The sequence below is a fragment of the Carassius auratus genome, chromosome 8, assembly GCF_003368295.1.
Source record: "Carassius auratus strain Wakin chromosome 8, ASM336829v1, whole genome shotgun sequence".
In the NCBI taxonomy this organism is placed as follows: domain Eukaryota; kingdom Metazoa; phylum Chordata; class Actinopteri; order Cypriniformes; family Cyprinidae; genus Carassius; species Carassius auratus.
In genome coordinates this window covers 28729177-28753099 of record NC_039250.1, presented here as the reverse complement: position 1 = coordinate 28753099, position 23923 = coordinate 28729177, and the positions used below count along the sequence as shown (strand labels likewise).

At 40.3% G+C, this 23923-nt stretch overlaps 1 protein-coding gene across 1 annotated transcript in view; it reads left to right on the top strand.

Annotated features, from left to right (window-relative positions):
- The first annotated feature begins 430 nt into the window (after positions 1 to 430).
- Positions 431 to 23923, top strand: part of cacna2d3a (calcium channel, voltage-dependent, alpha 2/delta subunit 3a) — a 173035-nt gene continuing 149542 nt past the window's right edge. Inside the window, exons 1-4 of the mRNA XM_026270653.1 lie at positions 431 to 916; positions 1406 to 1487; positions 19453 to 19569; positions 20340 to 20399. Coding sequence (XP_026126438.1) covers positions 822 to 916; positions 1406 to 1487; positions 19453 to 19569; positions 20340 to 20399 — 354 coding nt within the window. The 5' untranslated portion in view covers positions 431 to 821. The remainder of the gene's footprint in view (positions 917 to 1405; positions 1488 to 19452; positions 19570 to 20339; positions 20400 to 23923) is intronic.

The window sequence follows — 23923 nt, the reverse complement described above, 5'->3', positions numbered from 1 at the left end:
GTACCTAGCTACTTAAAAAGCATACAATTTCAGAGTAGCTACTGATTGTTTTGTTCCTGAATTAATAATTTATGTTACAGTTAAAAGTTTACCAATTAACCAATAATTGTCACTTTTGTCATGTTTGCTGATACACATCAAATTATAAATTATTACAATTTAAATATAATAGTAATAATAATAATAATAATAATAATAATAATAATAATAATTATTATTATTTTTTCAGTGAAATAATTTGCTGGAAGAAACGTAGTGCATAGACATTCAAAGATAGATAGATAGATAGATAGATAGATAGATAGATAGATAGATAGATAGATAGATAGATAGATCGATGGATAGATAGATAGATAGATAGATAGATAGATAGATAGATAGATAGATAGATAGATAGATAGATAGATAGATAGATAGATAGAGTTTTGTTCACTATTTCGTCATCGATTCGAATGGCATCATTTGATAGCGGATTCTCCTTTGTAGAACAACAAAGGCAGTAGCAGATTCTCAGAAATCGGACGAAAGAGAAGACGTGACACGTCCTCGCGTCATCGGTCCGTTCTGCTCTCACCTCGGATCTCTCTTTCAGCGCACTTGATTTGAGTAAAACTGCAGACCGACTGGAGTATATAAAGCATGACAGCGGCGGTTTTCCTTCAAAAATACGCTCATGCGCTTCCCTTGTTACATCTCTGACTTGAACGCACTCCACGCGACACATCCATACATAGATTTGTTGCAAGCTGTGTTAGTCGGCAGCTGAGTTTGTTGACAGACAATTATTCATCTCTACACAACCTTTGGTCATCACTGCAATCATGAAGTGTGTTTTGCATTGTATATTCTTCCTCTTGCTGTGGATTACACCCAAAACCAGAGTATGTGCATCTCATAAAGGAATTCCCCTGTCAGTGTAAGTATAGTTTTCTTATAATTCAAATGCATTGTATATAATTAGTAGGTGCTAATAATAGGCTAAAAATAAAATAGGATGCTTTGTATATTGTTTGCTGTATTGACTGACAAAGAAAATATTTATATTTTAAATTGTCATTTTGTCCCAGATTTGCCATTTGTCAAGTTGCCCAGACTGCTCTACAAAATGAACTGAATCAAAATGAATCAACCAAAATATTTTAGGTCACAATACGCATTTATGTATTTATTTAGCCAGTGCCTTTTGATTTTAAAGTTTACTCCATATAGTTGAGTGATGGGACAAATGCAGTTTAAAGGATGTATTTCCTTGAATACCATACACATTTCATCTATTATAAATATACATGATTTGAAAATGCAGTTTAAGCAAGTGTTTTCACCACACTGCACTTTTCTCCCATACCTGAATTTGTACCTGCTATGTCAAATTAATTTCCTCATAATTTCATTTCCTTCTTTCTAGTGTAAAACTTTGGGCTTCAGCGTTTGGTGGAGAAATTAAATCCATTGCGGCCAAGTATTCCGGCTCTCAGCTGTTGCAAAAGGTAAACTGATTTCTGTTAATCTGTGCAGTTAACACCATGAACAAAACAGCAATGAAAGGTGTATCATGATATTATTTGAAGTACCTTTGAGTATTGTCATGCTATATGACTCTGGTAATCATTCAGTACCATGGTATTTATCAAAGTATTACCATCTGATACCAACATTGTGTCATGTCATGGGCTTCTTTTTAAGGGGCACACATTATTATGACTAAAAGGTTTTAGCTGCGTTTGTTGTGTCCTTTCAACACACAGAAAAGTGAGTGTGTGCTTCTGTTCCTGCAGTTTTATGATAATAATTATTATAGTAATATTATCACATACATAAGTAGATGTCAGAACTCATATTCACATACACACATACAAACACAATCTACAATAATTAAACCACCCACAAGCAACAAATCTTTTTTTTTTTTTTTTTTTTTTTTTTGAATTGCTTGTGTTCTGCTTGTCTTTTTTCACAGTGAGGTCAGGGCATCACAGAGGTCAGCACTCGAGACCTGTGATTATGGGAAAGCATGTTTTTGAATGGAGCAGATGGATGCCTGTGAGCATGATTTTAGTGTGATTTTTTCTAGTGATATTTTCACCATTGGTCTGGTTGGAGTTTCAGATTTCAATATTAAGGAAAAAGACAGTGACTGTGGAATGTTTGTGGCATGTGTGCATTTGTGTGTCTGCTACTAAGTAAAGAGGATGGGAGCCCGAGGGGCAGATTATCTGTGTGACGGTTTTAAAAAGAAGAAAGAGAACATGCCTGGTGAGCAGACAGAAAAGCGGCAAAGAGAAAAAATAGAGCAGAGGGCAACAGAAGAGAAGAAAGCAAAGAGACATATGACAGGAAGCCCAGAGGAAGAAATGTGCATGGAGAAAGAGGAGAGGAGAATGTAAAGTAGAGTAATGTGAATGAACTGGTGTAAGTGTGCCCTGTGGCTCACTCACTCGTTTATTGTGTGTGTGACCTCATCAGCTCAAAAGTGCTTCAGAGTGGTTCTGGACAGGAGATAAGGACAGCGGGTCCAACGGTCCATTTGCAGAGGGTTGGGTCTCTGCTTGAGGAGCAATGTCAAATTTCAGCTGGAACAAAACAACTACTTAAAAACGCATCTCTGAAAACTGTAGGGAAAACTGTTGGACAGTGCTCTATACATTTACATTTGCAATAAACAGTAGCACATTTACAGTAATGACAACATTACAATGTTACAATAATGAGAATGAGATTTTGCATTTACATGCATAACAGTCTCACAATTGCAAATTTAAATCTCACAATTCAGATTTTTTTTTTCAGAATTCTGGATATACATCTTGCAGTTCTGTTCTGTCCCCTAAAGTTATAGACACCTGATGCAGTAGGTTTGAATTCTATACTTATACTTAGTTCACCCAAAAATGAAAATTATGTCATTAATGACTCACCCTCATGTCGTTCCAAACCCGTAAGATCTCCGTTCATCTTCTGAACACAGTTTAAGATATTTTAGATTTAGTCCGAGAGCTCTCAGTCCCTCCATTGAAGCTGTGTGTACGGTCTACTGTCCATGTCCAGAAAGGTAAGAAAAACATCATCAAAGTAGTTCATGTGACATCAGAGGGTCAGATAGAATTTTTTGAAGCATCGAAAATACATTTTGGTCCAAAAATAGCAAAAACAATGACTTTTTTCAGCATTTTCTTCTCTTCCGGGTCTGTTGAGAGTGTGACTGCTGTGACCGTTGACGTACGGCGCTGCTGACATATATTATCTTTGTTATTGGGTGCATCAGAAAACATGTCAGCACCGTCATATAGACCCATCAGCAGACCCGGAAAAGAAGAAAATGCTGATTTAAGAAGTTCATTTTTGTTATTTTTTGGACCAAAATGTATTTTAGATGCTTCAACAAATTCTAACTGACCCTCTGATGTCACATGGAGCCCTTTGATGATGTTTTTATTACATTTCTGGACAGGGACAATAGTTAATCATTTAGTTTTTTTTTTTTTTTTTCATTTTTATAAACTGTATATAACTATTTTTTATTCAGATTAGTTTTGCAGATATTTTAATTTTCATATGTGAAATTTAATTTGGGTTTGTAAACATAAGATATCTTATTTTTTTACACTCTTGATTTAAGTAAAACATTCTCCCATGAACTTCTACTATTTAACTATATAACTATCTACTACTAATCTTACTATTATATTATTTAAATCTACTATTTAAAATATAACCAACAGCCGAGTGTCAAGAAAATAACAAAACAGTTTTAATATTGCATTTAATTTCCACAGAAGTAAAATCTGAAAAACATTACTTAAACGTACTTTACCTGAAATCTCCATGCTTTGCTATCTTGCAAGCCCTGCTGTTTCCTTCAGGAAAATCTAGCTTTCACTTTGTTCTTTCTTTGATTATCTGTTATGTTTGTGTGTCTTTCATCTCCTGTGTCTTTCAGTCTTTACCCTTTGCCCTGCCTTCATCCATTCTCTTCCATTTTTTTCTCTTTTCCTAAAAGCATTTTACGCCATTCTTTACATTGAAAAAAAATGTTTTTATATTATCTGCTGTCATCATGCATGTGCCTAAATTGTGCCCATATTATTCTGCATCATCGTCACACATTGTACTGCTCAAGCTCAAATAATACTTGTATTGGAAATTTCTCATGTTCCAAGGTTAAATCAAGGGAAGCAGTGTGTGTGTGTGTGTTTGTGTGTGTGTGTAACAGGAAGTGAACAATATCCTTTCCTAATCAATATACTGTACATATTCAGTTTAACATGCTTTATATATGAACATCTAAGATATTGAGATTGTGTGTTTACTTACATGTTCAAATCTTTAAAAGATAAAATGAAAAAAAAAAAGTTTAAAAAATAAGTGTAATCTTTACTCACCTTTTTATGTTGTATTTTGTTCATGTAGAAAATGTTAAAATATGAACATCACAGTTCTTTCTAAACAATGACAAGTTCTAAAAGGACCAAAATACAGAGAAAGTACCATGAAAATAAAGTAGTCCAAATGTGAGAGGAGCAGACTGAAATTTTACATCAAGTGGTCAAATGTATTTCCTTGTGCTGGAACTTGCTTGATGTGCCTGATTTTTGAGTGAATAATTACATAAATCTAAGTTTTGGGTGAACATAGCAGAGTAGTTAGGCATGGGTTCTGAAACGTAAGGAGGTCATTAGAAGAAATAAAGCTAATAGTGTTTTGTTTACACCACAGATGAATTGCAAAATTGAAGTAGATTTAAATAAAAATTCTGATGAGACTGTGAAATGCAGCATGAGTCATGAAATCTGTATTGACACAAAGGGATTTTGCATCTGGCCATCTAAACATAAGACCCCATAAAATATGAATACAAATACTGCCTAATATATGAAAAACAGCATCTTGTCTTTTTGTCGACAGGTCTGGCCAAGGTGTGGTTAACCTTGGTTTCTGCATATCTGTATTTATTTTCTTGCCAAAAAAGACTGAATTCACTGGATTGAGTTTTTGAAGACTTGTAATGTCTTGCATGTAATCTTTTTTTTTTGTAAGTAGCGATTGGCAAACCAGACAACACGTGATGCAGGGTGTGTGTTTATCATGGCATGTGTTCTTTACAAAATACTATAAAAGCAGACATGCACAGACTGAAATGTGTTTTGTGAATGATGAGATAATAAACACAGCCACATAAAGTAGTAATGTTAATGTGTTTGGTCTTGGCAAAATAGATATGCTCTGCTGTTGTGGCTGAACAAGTGCAGAGACATTCTGCTGTGAGCATGCTGCTGCACATAACGTATATAAAATATATCAAATAACCCCATATACAATACTGATACAAAAGAACCAGTCAGATGCACTGTGTCATAATAATGTCATTGTGTCAGATTGAGTTTAAACTATCAAAAGGTGTCATGCCAGAAGTTTGAATGCATAGGAATGCTTTGTGCTCTTTTGAATGGCAGAAATACTATTCCTTAAAACACAAGGATTGACTCAAACATTGTTGAATGAAAATTAAAAGCATAAACATAAATAAAAAATAAAAATAGAAAAGCATATGGATAAACTCATACGAAAATAAATATTATTCATATAAGTAATACTATTCATTTTGACAGTGATTTCAAAAAAGTAAAGTATTCCAGAGAGTCATGTACTGTAAATAAATTTTAGAATTGTATCCTTCTGACTGTGCACGAGGCATAAACCTTTGCGATGCATTAATAAATGACCTTGTTATTGTTTTGGGTTATGTTAGAATCAAAACATTTAAAGTCACTTGCTACAGTTGCTGTATAAGTTTTCATATTTGAACATATTTTTATTTCTGTTTCTGAGTACTTAGGGAATAGGCCTGTATTAGATATCTTGGCAATGATTCACTGAAATGTGCCTGTTATGAAATGGTTATAAACTGAGAATTGCATATATGTAACAGCCAATCACAGCTAATACAGGACAGATGTACACACTCCATCTGTATTCTGCAAGGTGCTGGTCCTGGTCTTAGACTTTTTAGGTTTGTAAGCAAATTTTTTTGGTTATGTATGTGGACACTTTATTTATTTATTTATTTATTTATTTTTTGCATGAATTGATCTTAAGTATGATATTTTTTTGCATTTTCATTAGTTTAAGATAAGGACCTTAACTTGGCCATTCCAGAATCATCCATTTCTTATCTAGTCCATTTTAATGCCATACAGTACATACTTGTTTCTCTTCATTCACCCATCTTCTCCGCTATTTTTTTTTTTTCTACACATAAACATTAATGTGCAAATATATCTACAATGCTAAAGTCGATTAACCTGCCTTGCTCATGTTCGTGTAACTCATGTAATTTCTGGTTTGTGAAGTGACATTAAAGTTCCCCAATATCTCTCCTTTACTCACTCTTTCAGTGGTCCTTAGGTTGCCAAGTATTCGTTCCAATGATCAATAAACATTAGTAAAATTATTATTATTATTTTTTTGTCCCGTGTAGAAATCTCAAATAATTTAAGCAAATCTATTCAAATGTATTTGTACAATTATTTTCTACATTCCACACAGACTCCAGAACAAAATCAAATAGATGCTTTTGAAATTAATGGTGGTGCTCTAATAGTTGAAGTGCAGAAGTGATGTGTAGGCAAAAGCACCTAAACACCCCCGGTACTACAAAAATAGAACCACCAAGGCAAGCATACCAGTAGAGTAGGACATTTTAAAATGTTAATTACTTGACATTCGACATTCAGAGGGATAAATTCATAATGAGTTATTACATAAAACCATTTTCAAATATACAGGGTATAACCTTGCTGATTTAGTAAAACAGTGTTTACAACCATTTTCCACATGACATACAAGATTTAAAAACTATTTATATAAGTAAGCAGCAAATGTATGTAATGTACAGTGAATACAATAGTGCTGAGGAAGGCATACTGGACTTAATTTAAATGTAGGTATGGATGCAGTCAATTTGTGCGTATCTTGATGAATGGCTTTGATAAATGGCTACCTTTACTTGAGTGAGATTTAGTGACATGATTTTTAATGCTGTAAAAACCTGGAATAATGTAATAATCTAGAAATGTTTAGTTTAGCAACCATCCAGAGTAGTTAGAACAATAACAATGCCTAACAACAGAACAGAACAGAACAGTGTATTTCCAGTTGTTTCTTACCTCATGCATTGTCATTTTTTTTAAGTGAATAGTTTGACTATGCACCGTTTCCAAAGCCTCTTCAACACGCCAACTTGTTGGTAAATGGATTTCATCACACCCTGTTCATGGCCCATTAACTGTTTCTCCAGGGTCTCCTTCATGCCTTCTTTCATGCAAACTTTCTTCCACTTCCATTTGTTCATCTCTTCTGGAACACCCCCTTTTAAGGCAGAACAGTAAAAAGTTAAACTTGATTCCTACCACAGCAAAATCAAACTCTCAGTGATTTGCGTGTATTCAAGTTCAGCTCGAAATTGTTTTTGTTATGTTAAAATCATCAACAAAGTAAGATCGCCACCTACTGGCATGGCTTGCATAATATAGCGCCAGTGTTGGGAAGGTTACTTTGGAAATGTAATAGGTTACAAGTTACCCTATTTAAAATATTACAGTAGTATAACTTTTTCAACTACTTTATTAAAGTAATGTAGGTAACTGGTTACTTTTGATTATTTTCTTAATGAATGTTCCCCCTGTGCACGGCCTGTGTCTGTTTGTATATTATATGATTGTAGTTTTCTCAAAAGAAATTGTAAAATTCCCATGAAGTGCTTCAGAGCAGTTCTAGAGATTATGTTTATGTGTTCATGTACTCATATATTGAGGCGGCAGAGTCTGAAATCACAGCAACATCCGCAAGCGATACACACACTTCAGTATAAAACCGCGTGCCATTCATTTCCACAGAGACATGCAGAACGTGCAGGACGTAGGCGGATTAATGGGAGAATGAAATACGGGCTTTATTTTAGACACATGAAAGGCGGGATGAATTCTCCTGTACGCAGGAGGGAGTTTAAGGCGGACTGCCACCGGGCTAATAATCTTGGTGACAGTAAACGGGCCAATAAATTTGGGAGCCAACTTATTAGATACGGAGCGGAGAGGAATATTCTTAGTAGAAAGCCACACTTTTTGACCCACAATGTATATGGGAGGCCTAGACCGGTGGCGATCTGCTTTGGTCTTAGTGCGCACCCCCACTTGGAGTAGAGTCTCGCGGGCTCTAGTCCAAGTTCGGTGACACCTCTGGACGAAGGTGTGAACGGAGGGGACCGCGACTTCGTATTCCAGACTGGGAAAAATAGGTGGCTGGTAACCTACACTACACTCAAAAGGAGATAGGCCCGTAGCTGATACTGGTAAGGTATTGTGGGCGTACTCCACCATAGACAATTGTTGGCTGTTGGAAGGATTCTTGGAGACCAAACATTGCAACACCCTTTCCAAATCTTGGTTGTCTCTCTCGGTGTGTGCATTGCTCTGAGGATGAAACCCTGAGGACAGACTTACAGTCGCTCCCAGTAATCTACAGAATTCTCGCCAAAATTTGGACACAAATTGGGGTCCCCTGTTGGAAACCACGTCTATCGGGAGACCATGCAAACGAAAGACATGATCTACGATGGTCAACGCTGTCTTCTTGGCTGAGGGTAATTTGGGCAAGGGAATAAAATGGGCCGCCTTCGAGAACCGGTCCACCACGGTCAAAACTACCGTGTTGCCCTGGGAGGGCGGTAATAAAATCTAGAGGGATGTGGGACCAGGGTCTCGAAAGGACCGGCAGCAGTTGAAGTAACCCATCAGGGGGTCGATTGGAAGTCTTACCAGTGGCACAAACCGAGCAAGCCAAAACAAAACTGTGAATGTCACGAGCCATAAATGGCCACCAGAATCGTTGCTTGACTAAAAATTTAGTACGGTTAACCCCTGGATGGCAAGCCACATTAAAGCAATGTCCCCACTGGATAACGTTGGTCCCTAATCCCTCCGGCACAAATAAGCGATTCGGTGGGCATCTGGGCGGAGGCATTACCCCTTCTAAGGCCATTTTGACCTACAATTCGATGTCCCATGTGAGTGTGGAGACCACTAATGTCTCAGGAAAAATACACTCGGGAGTGGACGGGCGTTCTGAATGGTCAAAAATGCTTGACAAAGAGTCGGGTTTAATGTTTTTGGAACCCGGGCGGTACGAGATGGTAAAATCAAATGTCCGAAAAAAAAGTGCCCACCGAGCCTGCCTGGAGTTCAACCTTTTGGCAGTGGTAATGTATTCTAAATTCTTGTGGTCTGTCCATACAATAAAAGGAACCCCCGATCCTTCTAACCAGTGTCGCCATTCCTCCAATGCCATCTTAACTGCCAACAAATCTCGGTTACCAATATCGTAATTTTGTTCGGCAGGAGATAAACGATAAGAAAAATACGCGCAAGGGTGGACCTTGTCATCTGAGGGAGAACGTTGCGATAACACCGCTCCTACCCCCACCTTCGACACATCGACCTCCACAACAAACTGACGTGCAGGGTCAGGGGTGATCAAGATAGGGGCTGAAACAAAGCAGCTCTTCAGTTTGGCAAACACAGCCTCAGCGGTGTCTGACCACCTGAACACAGTTTTGGCGGAGGTAAAGGCGGTCAGAGGTGCGGCTAGTTGGCTGAAGTTGCGAATAAAACGCCGGTAGAAGTTGGCGAACCCCAGAAACCTCTGTAGGGCTTACGGGAATCTGGACTTGGCCAATCTACTACAGCCTTAACCTTCTTGGGATCCATGCGTATTCCCTCAGTCGACACGATATACCCCAGAAATGGAATCGACTGTGCATTAAAAAACTCGCATTTCTCCGCCTTGACAAAAAGCCCATTCTCTAGCAACCTCTGAAGCACTCGTCGGACGTGCTGCACATGTTCCTGGAGAGAAGAAGAAAAAAATCAATATGTCGTCCAGGTAGACATATATGAACTGATCAATCATATCTCGCAGCACGTCGTTGACGTCAATTTTAAGGGTGAAAATGAGGACAATTTAATGTTAATAAAATTCACAATTCATTTAAGTTAATGTCTCAGAATGTATATATATTTTGTTTGTAATCTCACAGTAGTTGTGTGAAAGTCTCACTAATGACACTGATTTACGAAGCGGATAGATAAGAGCGCTCTCGTCCCGGTCGCGGTGACTCTTATTTTGACAGAGCGCAGCTCATATGGTGGGATTCTTCAGAGAGAGAGCGCGCGTGCGCACACTGCAATCCAGTCTTGCATCAGCATCATCTTCAGATAGAGCGAGCCGTGAAATTCCCTGACTAAATGCAGTTTTGATCTTCGTTATGTTCTCTATGAGTGTTTAAAGTTGTGTGCATCCAGAGAGAAAGTGAGTACTACAAATTGCACTGTTACTCAGGCTTAGTTGATTGTTGTTTGCTTAGATAGCGATGTGGACAGAGTTATGACACAAAATGGATGCTAATGTGAAGTATAGTTAGTATTTGAGTTTCATCCAGTACAGTGTAATTATGTATAATTATTATATATGTAAGCTGTGAATTATGTTTCATATTCTGCTGTATTTAATGACAACATTGTGTTGATGTTTGGGGCAGCCAGTAGTTTTAATGTCATTTATGTTGTTATGAGTGTGATTGTGATAAGAAAGAAGGATTGTTTGTTAGAGCATATCTTTTATTTGTTTGTTACAGACCACACAGTCAAACGCTTATGCTGACACTCCTCAGGACATAAAGCAAAGACGATATCACTTAATATTCATGCTCATCTTCGATCTGTGCACAGAGAGCACTCTTTAATACAGCTAATCAAGATCTGGCTCCCCCTCTTCATATGCTTGTATAAATAAATCTGTTAAACTGGATTCCTTCTCCGATTTTGGTGTTCTTACTGACACACCCGGCCCAGCTTCAACTCATTAGCCACAGCTAGCACCTTACAGTCCTTCGCCCCTCAGCTACATTTGGTCCAAGCTGTTCCGGGAATATGCAGCAAAACGGTGAAGCATCCTGGGTCCAATCGACTCGACCTGAGAGGCAGCGGAGACCGCCACAGTATCTGGAGGACTATGAGGTTAGTCCAATGAGACAACAGACACAAGTTTCATCTGGTACAAGTTTATTACAGCATATGCATGGTCTAGAGGGGTGGAGCTCTCACCGTGAGGGAGCGGCTATGATGACGCCCGCTGAAAGAACACATATCACAAGGTCCCCTCGTCAGGTTCAGTGGGACTTCGATATTAGTGAGCATGATGAAGACTACTCTCCCAGCTCAACTGGCACGTTCACACGTTCAACTGGCCGACGTGCAGAGTGGACATATACTATGACAACCTTTGATGGGGACGAGAATGAGTTGTTTGAGATGCGTAGAGAGAACACATCATTATGCCGATCTGAAGAAGACAGGCAGAGCAGGCATGCACAGATTTGGAGTATTCAGAGTGAAATGCATTCTCCTGTAGTCTCAGTTAGGACACAGCAGGGAGCACGACAGGAATCATGGCCAGTACCACCTCCTCCTGGAAAGGATCACTTTCCGACCCGAAGGAAAGAAGAGGAGTATGACGACTGGCTACCGCCTCCACCATGGCCCTCTGCTGAACCACCGACAATGCCTCCGGAGGGTGAGGAGACACAGATGGTCACAATTATAGATAGAATGATGAAGGAACTCCTGCTAATCAGAGATAGTGCTGTATCTAACTCCGCAACTAGAAGTCATCTGTCTTCAACCCCTAAGAGACCACCAGCTAGGAAGTTTCATGAGTCTCAGCCTCTGACGCACCGGTCACATTTTTACTCACCAGGCATCAGCTCTCCTCCTGTTCTGGACTCGGCTAAATCTGGGCCTCTACCTAAACACGTACCAGGACCTCAGATGAGTCATTGTACCCCCTCTCGAGACATACCATACCAGCCTTTATCAGCTATGGTGAAGGAAAAGGAATACCATGGGCCAGCGCCGAAAATTCCCCTCTTCATCCATAGGGACCCCATGGAATTCTCCCGCCTGAAGCTCGCCCTAATGAATCTGTTGCCAAGGGATGCCACTGAGCTCTTCAAATATCAGGTTCTCGTGGACCATATGAGATTGAAGGAGGCTTGTTTTATAGCTGACTCATACATCAATTCACCAATGCCGTACTCAGACACAATGGCCGCATTGAATGAGAAGTTCGGGCAACCACATCAAGTCGCCTTAAAGAGGATTGCTGCTGTCATGGACTCACCAGAGATAAGGCGGGGTGATGCAGCCGCCTTTGAGAAGTTTGCTTTGCACGTTCAGTCGTTAGTGGGCATGTTAAAGATCCTGGGCTCTGATGGAGAAGTTGAGCTGCGAAATGGCTCAAACGTTGCACGGCTGCTCACGAAACTTCCGCCTGAGTTGAGGGCCAATTTCCGACGCCAGATGTTCCATCGACCTGGCTCTACTCATACCATGCTTGACTTAGCAGAGTGGTTCCAGTATGAGTCGTGGTGTCAAAGATATGACACCCCATCTGACACCCGAGTCCAAGGGTCAATGAGCTACAAAGCTGAGAAGCGACAAAGTAGATCAGTGGCTACCGTACTTCATGGGGCAGAGAGCTCTGGAGGTAGTAAGGCCACAAAGCAAGATGGTCAGAGTTCCTCAGATTTCAAAAGGAGAGGCAAGATAAAGCCGTACTGCCCATATTGTGAGAGTTCTGAACATTTTCTGAATAAGTGCCCAGCCATTCAGAAGTTCACAAGGGAGGAAGTCATAGATTGAATCAAGGTGAATAAAAGATGCTGGAGATGTGGGAGGTCCCACCAAGCTGCATAGTGCGACCTCAAAAGACTCTGTGACCTGTGCCAAGGCAGGCATTTGAGAGTTATCCACAGTGTGAACACCCGTCCTGTTGCAGAGCCACCCAAAGTAGAGAGTTGTTTAGTGAACAACGGTACCGAGGTTTTTTACCTGGATCGGCCATCAACTTCCACTCGTGTTCTGTTAAAGGTTGTGAGAGTGCTTGTTCGGAACAAAGACCGTACTCTTGACACCTACACCGTATTGGATGATGGATCGGAACGCGCGATGCTCCTTCCAGAAGCTGTAGACCAACTTGGTTTGCAAGGTAGACCAGAGGATCTTGTCCTTCGCACAATATGACAGGATGTCCAAACCTTGAAGGGATCTTCCGTCTCATTCTGCATATCACCCCTTGCACATCCCAGAAGAAGCTTTCAGGTGGCAGAGGCGTTCACTTCACAGCGCCTCAGTCCGGCGGATCACTCATATCCCATCTCCATGTTGAAGAGAAAATATAAGCATCTGGCAGACCTCCATATTAAACCGTTCAAGCATGTCAAGCCACTTGTATTGATAGGAGCAGATCACCCCCATCTGCTCACTCCAGTCGAGCCAGTGAGGTTAGGCCCTCCAGGAGGACCGGCAGCTATCCGTACAAGACTGGGTTGGACGCTTCAGGGGCCGACTCACCTCATCCAGTGGATAGCATGTGCACAAAAGTGCCTCCTTAAGAGGCGGTTCTACCAAGCTTGAGGAGTACAGAGAAAAGATTAGCTAAGGACCCTCAACATGCCAAAGCTTACTGTGAGGCAATCAATCAGCTGGTACAATCAGGAGCTGTCAAGAAGTTGGGCCAAGATGAGATCTCAATGACTGGTGAATCATGGTACATACCTCATCACTTAGTTAGCCATAATGGGAAGAATCGGCTTGTTTTCAACAGTTCCTACCAGTTTCGCGGACTGAATCTGAATGATGCCCTTCTTCCAGGACCGACCTTGGGCGCATCTCTTCTTGGGGTTCTGCTGCGCTTTAGGCAACAAGCAGTAGCAGTTAGTGGAGATATCAGGAGTATGTTCCACCAAGTCCAACTTCTGCCAGAAGACCGGCCACTTCTCAGGTTTGTGTGGAGAGATATGAAACGAGAGGTTCCCCCTGATACCTTCGAAAGGCAAGTTCTGCCTTTTGGCACCACCTGTTCACCTTGTTGTGCCACATTTGCTCTTCAACGGCATGCTAGATCACAGTGTTCCAGGGGATGGTGTCAGAGACTCTGTAGAGCGCTGTTTCTATGTTGATAATTACCTTCAGAGCGTGGCAACTGCAGCTGAAGCCAGAGGATTGGTCGACAAACTCAGGGAGACTCTGTCATCGGGTGGATTTGAAATCCGACAGTGGGCATGTAACATCCCAAGTGCCATCAGACATCTGCCAAAGGAAGCTAGGTCAGACAGTATGGAGCGCTGGCTCTAACATGATGACACTGGTCTGTCCGAATCAACTCTTGGGCTAAGTTGGCATTGGGAATCGGACATCTTGGGGTATAAGAGCCGCCCACTTGACTACGGCGTACTGACTATGCGCAATTGGCATAAAGTTCTAGCTCGGCAGTATGACCCTCTGGGTTTCATATTACCCTACACAACCCGCACCAAGTTGCTTGTCCAAAGCATGTGGGATAAGCACCATCACTGGGACGACCCCCTCCTCCCTCAGGAGCTCCAGTTAGCTTGGAAGGAGTGGGAAGACGAACTCCATCTGTTGCCTCGCATAACCTTACCCCGATCCTATGTTCCAGCTCACGTGAGTCAAACAGTTGTCTCTAGACAGATCGACATATTCGGTGACGCGTCAGAGAAAGCCTATGGCTCTGTTTCTTACCTGCAGACCAAGGATGCCCAAGGCCAAGTCTACCTGTCCTTCCTGGCAGCGAGATCAAGAGTCGCTCCCCGGCGACAACACTCCATTCCACGTCTAGAGCTCTGCAGTGCCCTAACAGCAGCCCAGCTGGATTCAACTACGGTGCTTACCTGCTACAGTCAGAGTTGTGCCGTTTCAAAGTATTTGTGGGCACCCGTGTAGCTGAAATTCAGGAGCTCACAGAACCCAGTGCCTGGCGTTATGTGGACTCCTCACTGAATCCAGCCGATGATGTCATGCGGGGTAAGACTCTTGGGGAGCTTGCCGTGCCTAATCGCTGGAGCAAAGGGCCCCCTTTCCTCCTTAAGGAACCCAACGAATGGCCATCTCAATTACCTAGGCTGCCTGATTCAGATTTGTCAGAGTACAGGAAGTCAGTTTCCTGCGGTATTGTGACTAACAGTGACTGGCCATGTTCTCTACAAGGTGGCCAACACACTTGGAAGGATCTGGTTGAGGCTACGATGCATGAGCTTCACGGAGCGGCTGGACAGGGTAGCGCTGTTACTGCTTCAGAATATCATCAAGCTGAAATGATCATCTACAAGAGAATCCAGCAAGACTGCTTCCCAGAAGAACTACACCACCTCAAGAAGGCCAAGTCAGTACCAAACAGTAGTCGCCTACTTACCTTGTCCCCAGAGTTAGACCCTAAGGATGCGATCATACGTGTTGGTGGTAGATTGCGGCGGGCTGAAGTGCTCGATTCTGCTTTTAAACACCCGATCGTATTGGATCCCAGTCATCCAGCCACCAAGCTCCTTATACAGGACTATTACACTCGTCTCTGTCATCCTGGACCTGAACGGGTATACGCAGAAATGCGTCGCACTTTCTGGATCCTACGCGGGAGAGAAGCAATTCGTCATATACAACATCTCTGTAAGGAGTGTAGAAGATGGAAGGCCAAGCCAGCCTTCTATTTCACGGGTGTGGACTGTTTTGGGCCTTTCCAGGTGAAGTTGGGGCGCCACTCTTTGAAGAAATGGGGCATTATTTACAAATGTCTCACCACACGAGCAGTACACCTGGACCTCTTACATAGCTTGGATTCAGACTCATTTCTAATGAGCCTCAGGAGATTTGTTGCCCGCAGGGGTACTCCAGCTGAACTCTACTCGGATCAGGGCACAAATTTCAAGGCAGGAGAGGAAGAGCTTTGTGAGACATTTGACGGTCTATCCTCTGAGCTTCAGCAACTTCTAGCGAAGCAGAAGATTGCTTTCCACTTCAACCCCCCCGGCAGCACCTCATTTCGTTGGGGCATGGGAGCGAGAGATAAGATCGGTCAAATCTGCTTTGTATACAGTTATTGGAGCTCAGCCGGTCTCTGGTGAAGTACTCCGTACCGTCTTGTTGGAAGTTGAGGCGATACTGAACACAAAGCCACTGGGATATACCTCAGCCAATATAGCAGATCTGGATGCAATCACTCCGAACATCCTCTTGATGGGGCGGCTGGATGGTGCTTTGCCCCAGGTGGTATACAACAAGAGTGAAGGATTGAGCAGGAGAAGATGGAGGCACTGTCAGGTCTTGGCAGACCACTTCTGGTCTAGGTTTATCAGGTACTACCTGCCTACCCTGCTGTTTCGACAGAAGTGGCATACCACCAATGTGGATCTTGCCGTCAACTCTGTTGTTCTGATGATGGACCCACAGCTTCCCAGGGCTCTTTGGCAAGTTGGCAGAGTGACTAAGGTACATCAGAGTGTTGATGGTCGTGTAAGGTCAGCAGATGTCCGGATCAAGGGCAAAGTCTACACCAGACCAGTTGCCCGTCTCATTGCCCTTCCAGCTATTCCAGACTCATAATGGGTCCGTCGTAGTGCCTATGGAGTGGCTGAGCAGTGAGCCTTTCTCAGGAGCAAATTGCATGCAATTTGGGGGCGGCTGTGTGAAAGTCTCACTAATGACACTGATTTTTACGAAGCGGATAGATAAGAGCGCTCTCGTCCCGGTTGCGGGGACTCTTATTTTGACAGAGCGCAGCTCATACAGTGGGATGCTTCAGAGAGAGAGCGCGCGCGCACACACTGCAATCCAGTCTTGCATCAGCGTCATCTTCAGATAGAGCGAGCCGTGAAATTCCCTGACTAAATGCAGTTTTGATCTTCGTTATGTTCTCTATGAGTGTTTAAAGTTGTGTGCGTCCAGAGAGAAAGTGAGTACTACAAATTGCACTGTTACTCAGGCTTAGTTGATTGTTGTTTGCTTAGATAGCGATGTGGACAGAGTTATGACACAAAATGGATGCTAATGTGAAGTATAGTTAGTATTTGAGTTTCATCCAGTACAGTGTAATTGTGTAATTATGTATAATTATTATACATGTAAGCTGTGAATTATGTTTCATATTCTGCTGTATTTAATGACAACATTGTGTTGATGTTTGGGGAAGCCAGTAGTTTTAATGTCATTTATGTTGTTATGAGTGTGATTGTGATAAGAAAGAAGGATTGTTTGTTAGAGCATATCTTTTATTTGTTTGTTACAGACCACACAGTCATACGCTTATGCTGACACTCCTCAGGACATAAAGCAAAGACGATATCACTTAATATTCATGCTCATCTTCGATCTGTGCACAGAGAGCACTGTTTAGTACAGCTAATCAAGATCTGGCTCCACCTCTTCATATGCTTGTATAAATAAATCTGTTAAACTGGATTCCTTCTCCGATTTTGGTGTTCTTACCGACACACCCGGCCCAGCTTCAACTCATTAGCCACAGCTAGCACCTTACAGTCCTTAGCCCCTCAGCTACAGAAGTTATATCATTACGCGAAAACTCCGCTTTTCTATAGCGAATGTGCCGAATCTGCCGATGTAATTACAACCCCTAAGTGAAAGAGAAGGGGTGGCGGGGGTTGGGGGACATATGAGCTCTCGTGCCTCGGTTGTAGAAATTTTTTTTAGCCAATAAGCATCGAGTGTTCCCTTTCAGCACTGAGGAGTGTTGAGAAAAGGAACATCACAGAGGAGGCTAGCCCTCCTCTGGTATATCAACCAAACATCATAGAGACGTAAATTATGTGCTATTAGTTTGAACCTCTCCCGTAGTGGATAATTTACCAAGTATATATGATGAGTAGAGATTATGGAATATTTGATCGCCAACAGCTGTCATTCAAACAGTATATACAGTATACAAATTTAAAATAAAGGGAGCTAGGCTACAGAAGTAGGCCCAATTAAATAGCACATCAAGCAGCTCTATTTTACCACAGACTTTTAAGAAGGGATGGATATTTGTTTCAAGTGATAGGACAGGTATGTGTGTTGTTTTCTTTAAGTTTTCTGACTAAAAGCCACCAAAAAGCCATTTTAAAGTGGTTAAGCAAATAATAATAATAACAATTGGAAGGGATCTCTAGGCCAATACAATTATTATCTCTTCTCTATTTTAAAACCCACGAGCCACCACTGGAGGTTTTAAGAAATTACTTGAGCTCAGATAAAGTGGAAGCCATTTTAATGTGAGCTAAATTGTTCCAGAGGGTGGGACCAGACACGTCAATGGCTCTAGATCCCTTGGTCTTTAAGCTGATTCTAGGGATCTGGAGGAGAAATTTGCCTTATCTTAATCTCCTAGTCGTAGGGTTGGGGTGTTATAAATCAGACAAAAAAGGAGGAGCTTGACTGTTGAGTGAATATAGACAAGTAGCAAGATTTTAAAATCGGTTCGATAGGGAACTGGCTGCCAATGCAATGATCTAAAGAAAGGAGTACCTTGATTGAACTTGTTACTCCCCTCAGGAATCTAGCTGCTGCATTTTGGAATACTTATAACTGTACACTTTTTTTCTTGTAAACTACTTGTAATTTTTGTATGTCTGATTTGTTGTTAATGAAACTAGGCTATTGTATGTATTGGCAGAATTCACTGCAGTTGTCACCATCTTTTTCTTTGCTAATATCAAGCCTGGGTACATTTTTATTTTTATTACCGAGCAATCAAGAAATAACCGTAAATGACTTAATGTAAAATTAAAAAACAAATGTAAGTTTGTACATGTGCAAAGACACACACACACACACACACACACACACACACACACAACTTGGCTAGTCATGTGAAGAGCTACATCTCAAGCGTTTGAGATAATGAATGTTTGGCCTGGAGATTAGTGGAGTGGCTTGAAGGGCTTTGAGAGTGAGGTTAAGGGAGTTATGGGAGCAGGAATAGGATTATATTTGGTTTCATCCACACATAAGCCAAGAGCACTTCTGACTGTCTCCTTCTCTCTTTCCCCTACAAAAAAAAAACAAACAAAAAAAAGATTCAAAGTTGACATTGTGTACAGAGTACAGAGATAGCATTCAAAGCTAACCAGAAGTGCAAAAAGTTCAAATGTTATGGTACAGCTGCAGTTTACAAGGAATATAAATACTGTGGTTACATTAATGAAATGTCAGTTAAATTTTGTGAGTCTATTGTCAGTCATGCATATTTGAACTCAAACTCACACAGGTGTCACTGCCAAATCAAGCAGCTCTACATTGCTCTTAGTATGGATCAGGTCTTCATTCCTGTTCATCATATACTCATCCTCAAGTTGTCCTAGAAATGAATACAAGTTTGGAACAACATAAGTGTGAGGAAATAATGACATAATAAAAGAGATTCAAGTAGCTGCTCAACAGCTGTTCACATCACAGGTGTAGCTGCAGTCTATCACTGTACCGGTCAATGAGCAGCCAGGAGTGGGATAATTTGTTTTAGAAATGCCATTGTCAGATGTCATTCTTTCCATAGAAATACAAGGAGTTTGAACAGTCGGTGAGGGTGGAGGAGATTGATGGAATCAAACTGGTGAAGAAACTGGCTGGGGAAATGGAGCAGATGTTCCACAAGAAGGCTGAAGCTATAAAGGTAACTGTCTTTGTATGTTTTAAACAGAGAGGTTTATCAGCATAAAGATTGACACAGGTTATTCAGGCTCAGAACATTATAAGCAGTTAAAACACAAATGTTTCCAAAAAAGTGTAAAATACAGTAACAACCAAGTAAAGCAACAACAATTGTCTCTTTTCCATGCAGTTTTCCAATTTAGCATTAAAATCTATCATACACTTAATATACACCTGTGTGTGTGTGTGTCATATCAGGACACAACTCTGTATAATGACATGGGTATGACACAGGTATTACAAGTGGGTGACTTATGAGGACATAACCCATGCCACCATGTTTCAAAACACTTATAAATCATACAGAATGAGTTTTTTTGAGAAAGTTAAAATGCACAAAGTTTCCTGTGAGGGTTAGGTGTAGGGTTGGTGTAGGGCCATAGAATATACAGTTAGTACAGTACAAAAACCATTACACCTATGGGATGAGCACACTTTACACAAAAACAAACATGTGTGTGTGTGTGTGTGAGTGTGTGTATATATATATATATATATATAATCACCAAAAGTCAATATATCACCTAGACTTGGCTTGAAGTAATATTTCCACTTATAATGTCTTTGTAAGCGAAAATGTGTCTTTTCTATTATTTTAGAGAGGGATCAACTGCAGTATGTGTGCATGTGTTGTGTTTGACTGTGAACAGGAAACGCTAAATGAATGACAGGGAGATAACAAACAGAATCCATTAAAACAGGCCAATAATATCCATTTGTCTTGCCCTCCAGCGGTTGGTGGAAGCAGCAGAGGAAGCCCATCTGAATCATGAGGAGGATCCTGAACTACAGGTGAGAGACAGCGGGGGTTACCATGGAAACTTCATCTCTTCACCAGGGCAATGGCACTTAATGAGTAATGTTCAGCCGTAACTGATTGCTATTAAAACTTCTGTGGAGCTTACCATCAATTATATGACCTTACCACAATCACACAGAGGAATATAAAACATAAATAACATATCTGTGTGCATAAATGACACAGTAATCAAATTCTTTGTACAAAGCAATATACATGAATCACATGTACTTCTATTAAGATCTTGAACTGTTTGTTGTTAGATTCTCTGAATGCACTGCACTAGATCATTACTCAGACAATCTCTGTCACTGCTCATATGAAGGTTGAAGGTTAATCTACTGTAAAAAGCCATTTATTTATTTATTTATTTTTTACGTGGAAAGCCTTGGGTGGTCTCAGACACAAGTCTTTACATGAGGTCTATGCAACACTGCACATTTCACAGCTATAAACAACAATCTGCTCTTCGGCAAATGAACACAGTTGAGCTATAAAAAGTTTCATGTGTGTAAGATCGTAATTACTTTGTGCTAACATTTTTAAATGTTAAATACATATTAATTTCTTTATGAAATAAATGCTTTCTAGATAAGATGTGATTCCACTTTTAGCCCGTGGGCCATTTTGCACAGATTTATGAGTTTCATTATGCTATGAACATATCCCAAATTGTTTGTCTTTTACTATTTTTTTATAAGCATTGTTTTCCAATTATACACTATTACCTTTTAGATTTTCAAATTAATAAAACATTTCAAATGAAAAAAAAAGAAAAGAAGCGCTGAAATATATTGTTGACATAAGTAAATCAAAGTTTAGTTGAAGCACCTTTGTCAGGGATTGCAGCTTCAAGTCTTTTGATGCAACAAGCTTTGCACATCTGGATTGGTGGATTTTCTCTTCAGCACCTTTAGTTTGAATGGGGACTGTCAGTGGATGTCTTCAGGTTTCTACAGAGATGTTTAATTGGGTTCAAGTCTGCACTCTGGCTGGGCCTTTCAAGGACATTCACAGATTTGTCTTACATTGTCTTTGACCTGTGACTGTAAAAAAAAAATGCTAGCACCACCATACTTCACTTTCGGGATGGTATTGTGCAGATGATGAGTGGTGTCTGATTTAGAGATGACTCTTGGTGATGACATTCATCAGACATTCATTTTTGAGAAGTGTAGCCTAACAGTTTATTTCGATGGCCCCCCAACAGATACTCAACTAAGTAACTCTGCAAATACAGTACGTGTCAACTCATTATACTAAAGCCTGGCTTAGGGTTGGCTGATAAAACACTAATGATAATTATTTTAATAGAATTTTCTTTGATGAAATGATAACAAGAATTTGATAAACTCACTAGAGCAGATGCATTTACTCGCTGATAAGTCTCGGTCACATGAGCGTTAAACACATTTAGATCCAGTGTGAAGTGCTTGAATTCAGTGAACAACACAAATGACTCAGTGACTGAGTTTAAAGCAAGAGGAAATTGCTCTGATAAACAGCAGAAACACTATGTATTTTTGTGATTTATCTTTAGTATTTGTTCATTTATACTAAATTTATTTAGACTACTGTTTTTTCTAAAATACCTAGAAACCATATAGTCATATTTTTACCATGGTATTGAGGTGCTATATATGTGATTTTTAACTGTTGTTATCATTATCTAAATTTATAATATTATGGAAGACCAATGGTTAATTTTATTAAAACAAAAAAAGTTAGAATAATTAAATTTCACCATATAAACATCTTGTTAGATTGTTTACAGATGTTACTGTTTTTGATAACATTTACCTATGTATCCTAACTCAAGCCTACAGACAAAAAACACTGCTCAAATAGTGAAAGTGAAAATGAAAGTGACATATTTATAATATAGAGTTTCTCACTGTTTGCACATACAGTAATAACCACTTTCCTATACGGTTTCTTTAGTTTTTTACAGCAGAATTAATATTTACCCATTTATGGATAAATATACATATAAACCGCTGTGCTGCTCATATTTATCACAAAAAAAGCCCCTCCCCATGCCCAATATGGGTTGCCTGTGGATGAGTCTCCAAAACAAGGTTGTCCTGCTCCACTTCACAGTTGCTGAGTAAAAGGAGAGTTTTATAATGACAGGACATGCATTCATACAACACTTTATTCAAAAGGAAGGGCCTCTTGTCTTTGCGTCATACGTAATTACATTATTTCTGCATCATTGCACATGCGCAGTTCTTTCAGTTTTGTGGTTCAGTCCGATCAAGTGTTTACATGCAGCTCAATCGTATTAGAAGAGGAATAAACCATCTCCTTCAATCCAGTCGAAATTTAATTCTGATCAAGCTCATTCGGATCGATTAAGGTGTTTGTTTGAGCGTTTTTCAATCTTATTGAGCCATCAATCAGATTACAAACAGATTATTTGGGTGCATGTAAACATAGCCAATGTATACAAGCGAATTTAAACTGATTTGTGTACAGATCTTATGAAAGAGGAGATCTGTACACAATTTTCAGCATTTATTTTTATTTTTTTATAAATCTTTGCAAATCACCTTTCCTAATAACGTGCAAGTTAGCAAGGTCTGCAGCTAAATGTAAATCATATCAAATTGGCATCCATTGACCCCTTTAACATTAACTTTACTAAATCACAACTTCTAATATTGATCAATTCTGTAGTCCACTAAATATCCTAAAAGGACAGCATCTCCAAATATCTTATGGGCATAAAGCATTACGGCAATATTTTGAATTAGCTCCACTGTGAACTGACTGACATCAGACGTGTAGTTGCGGTGAGGTTTATTAACCGTGAATATGAACCCAGTGGTGCTGCTTTACACTGAAATCTTCCTGCTCTGATTTAGCCTCTAGTGATGATATGGTGAAGTCAGACATTTGAAGCAAAAAATAAATAAATAAACAGTGAAGACTGCTGAAGGGTGAATCCTCCTCAGAGAGGGTCTGTGCGCGCTCTCCTGGTTTTGGCTGTTTGTTGAGTTTCTGGCTGGCAGCAGAGCAAATGAACATCTTCTTATCTGCTCATTGCAGAGCACTTCCTCAGCTTCATAATCTGTTCCAGCGCTCTCGCTGCCTGATGCCGCTTCTCTCGCCAATCCTCATGGAAATAACCGTGCAGGAAAATGACATACAGCAGAGAGCTGATTATACGCATGTGATTTCACTCAGAGAAATGCATGGAAACTATATGTTACCCGGCAACGTTTCATCGAGGGCAGGAGGTGACCAGTACTTGTGTTTTTCTCTCTCTGTTCTTCACTCCCATTTGCTAAATCAAGCATCCCTATTTGCATTGCCTGAATTTACATTTATTCTTTTAGAAGATGCTTTTATCTGAAGTGACTTGCAAATGAGAAGCATCACAGAAAATTTATCATAAGAGCCAAGCTATTATGATAGTATCAAGTATTATTGGGGGTGCAGAGTATGCCAAGCATACAGTATATGGGCCCACCACGACACAAGGGAACACAAAATATCATTTAAAAAATATTGC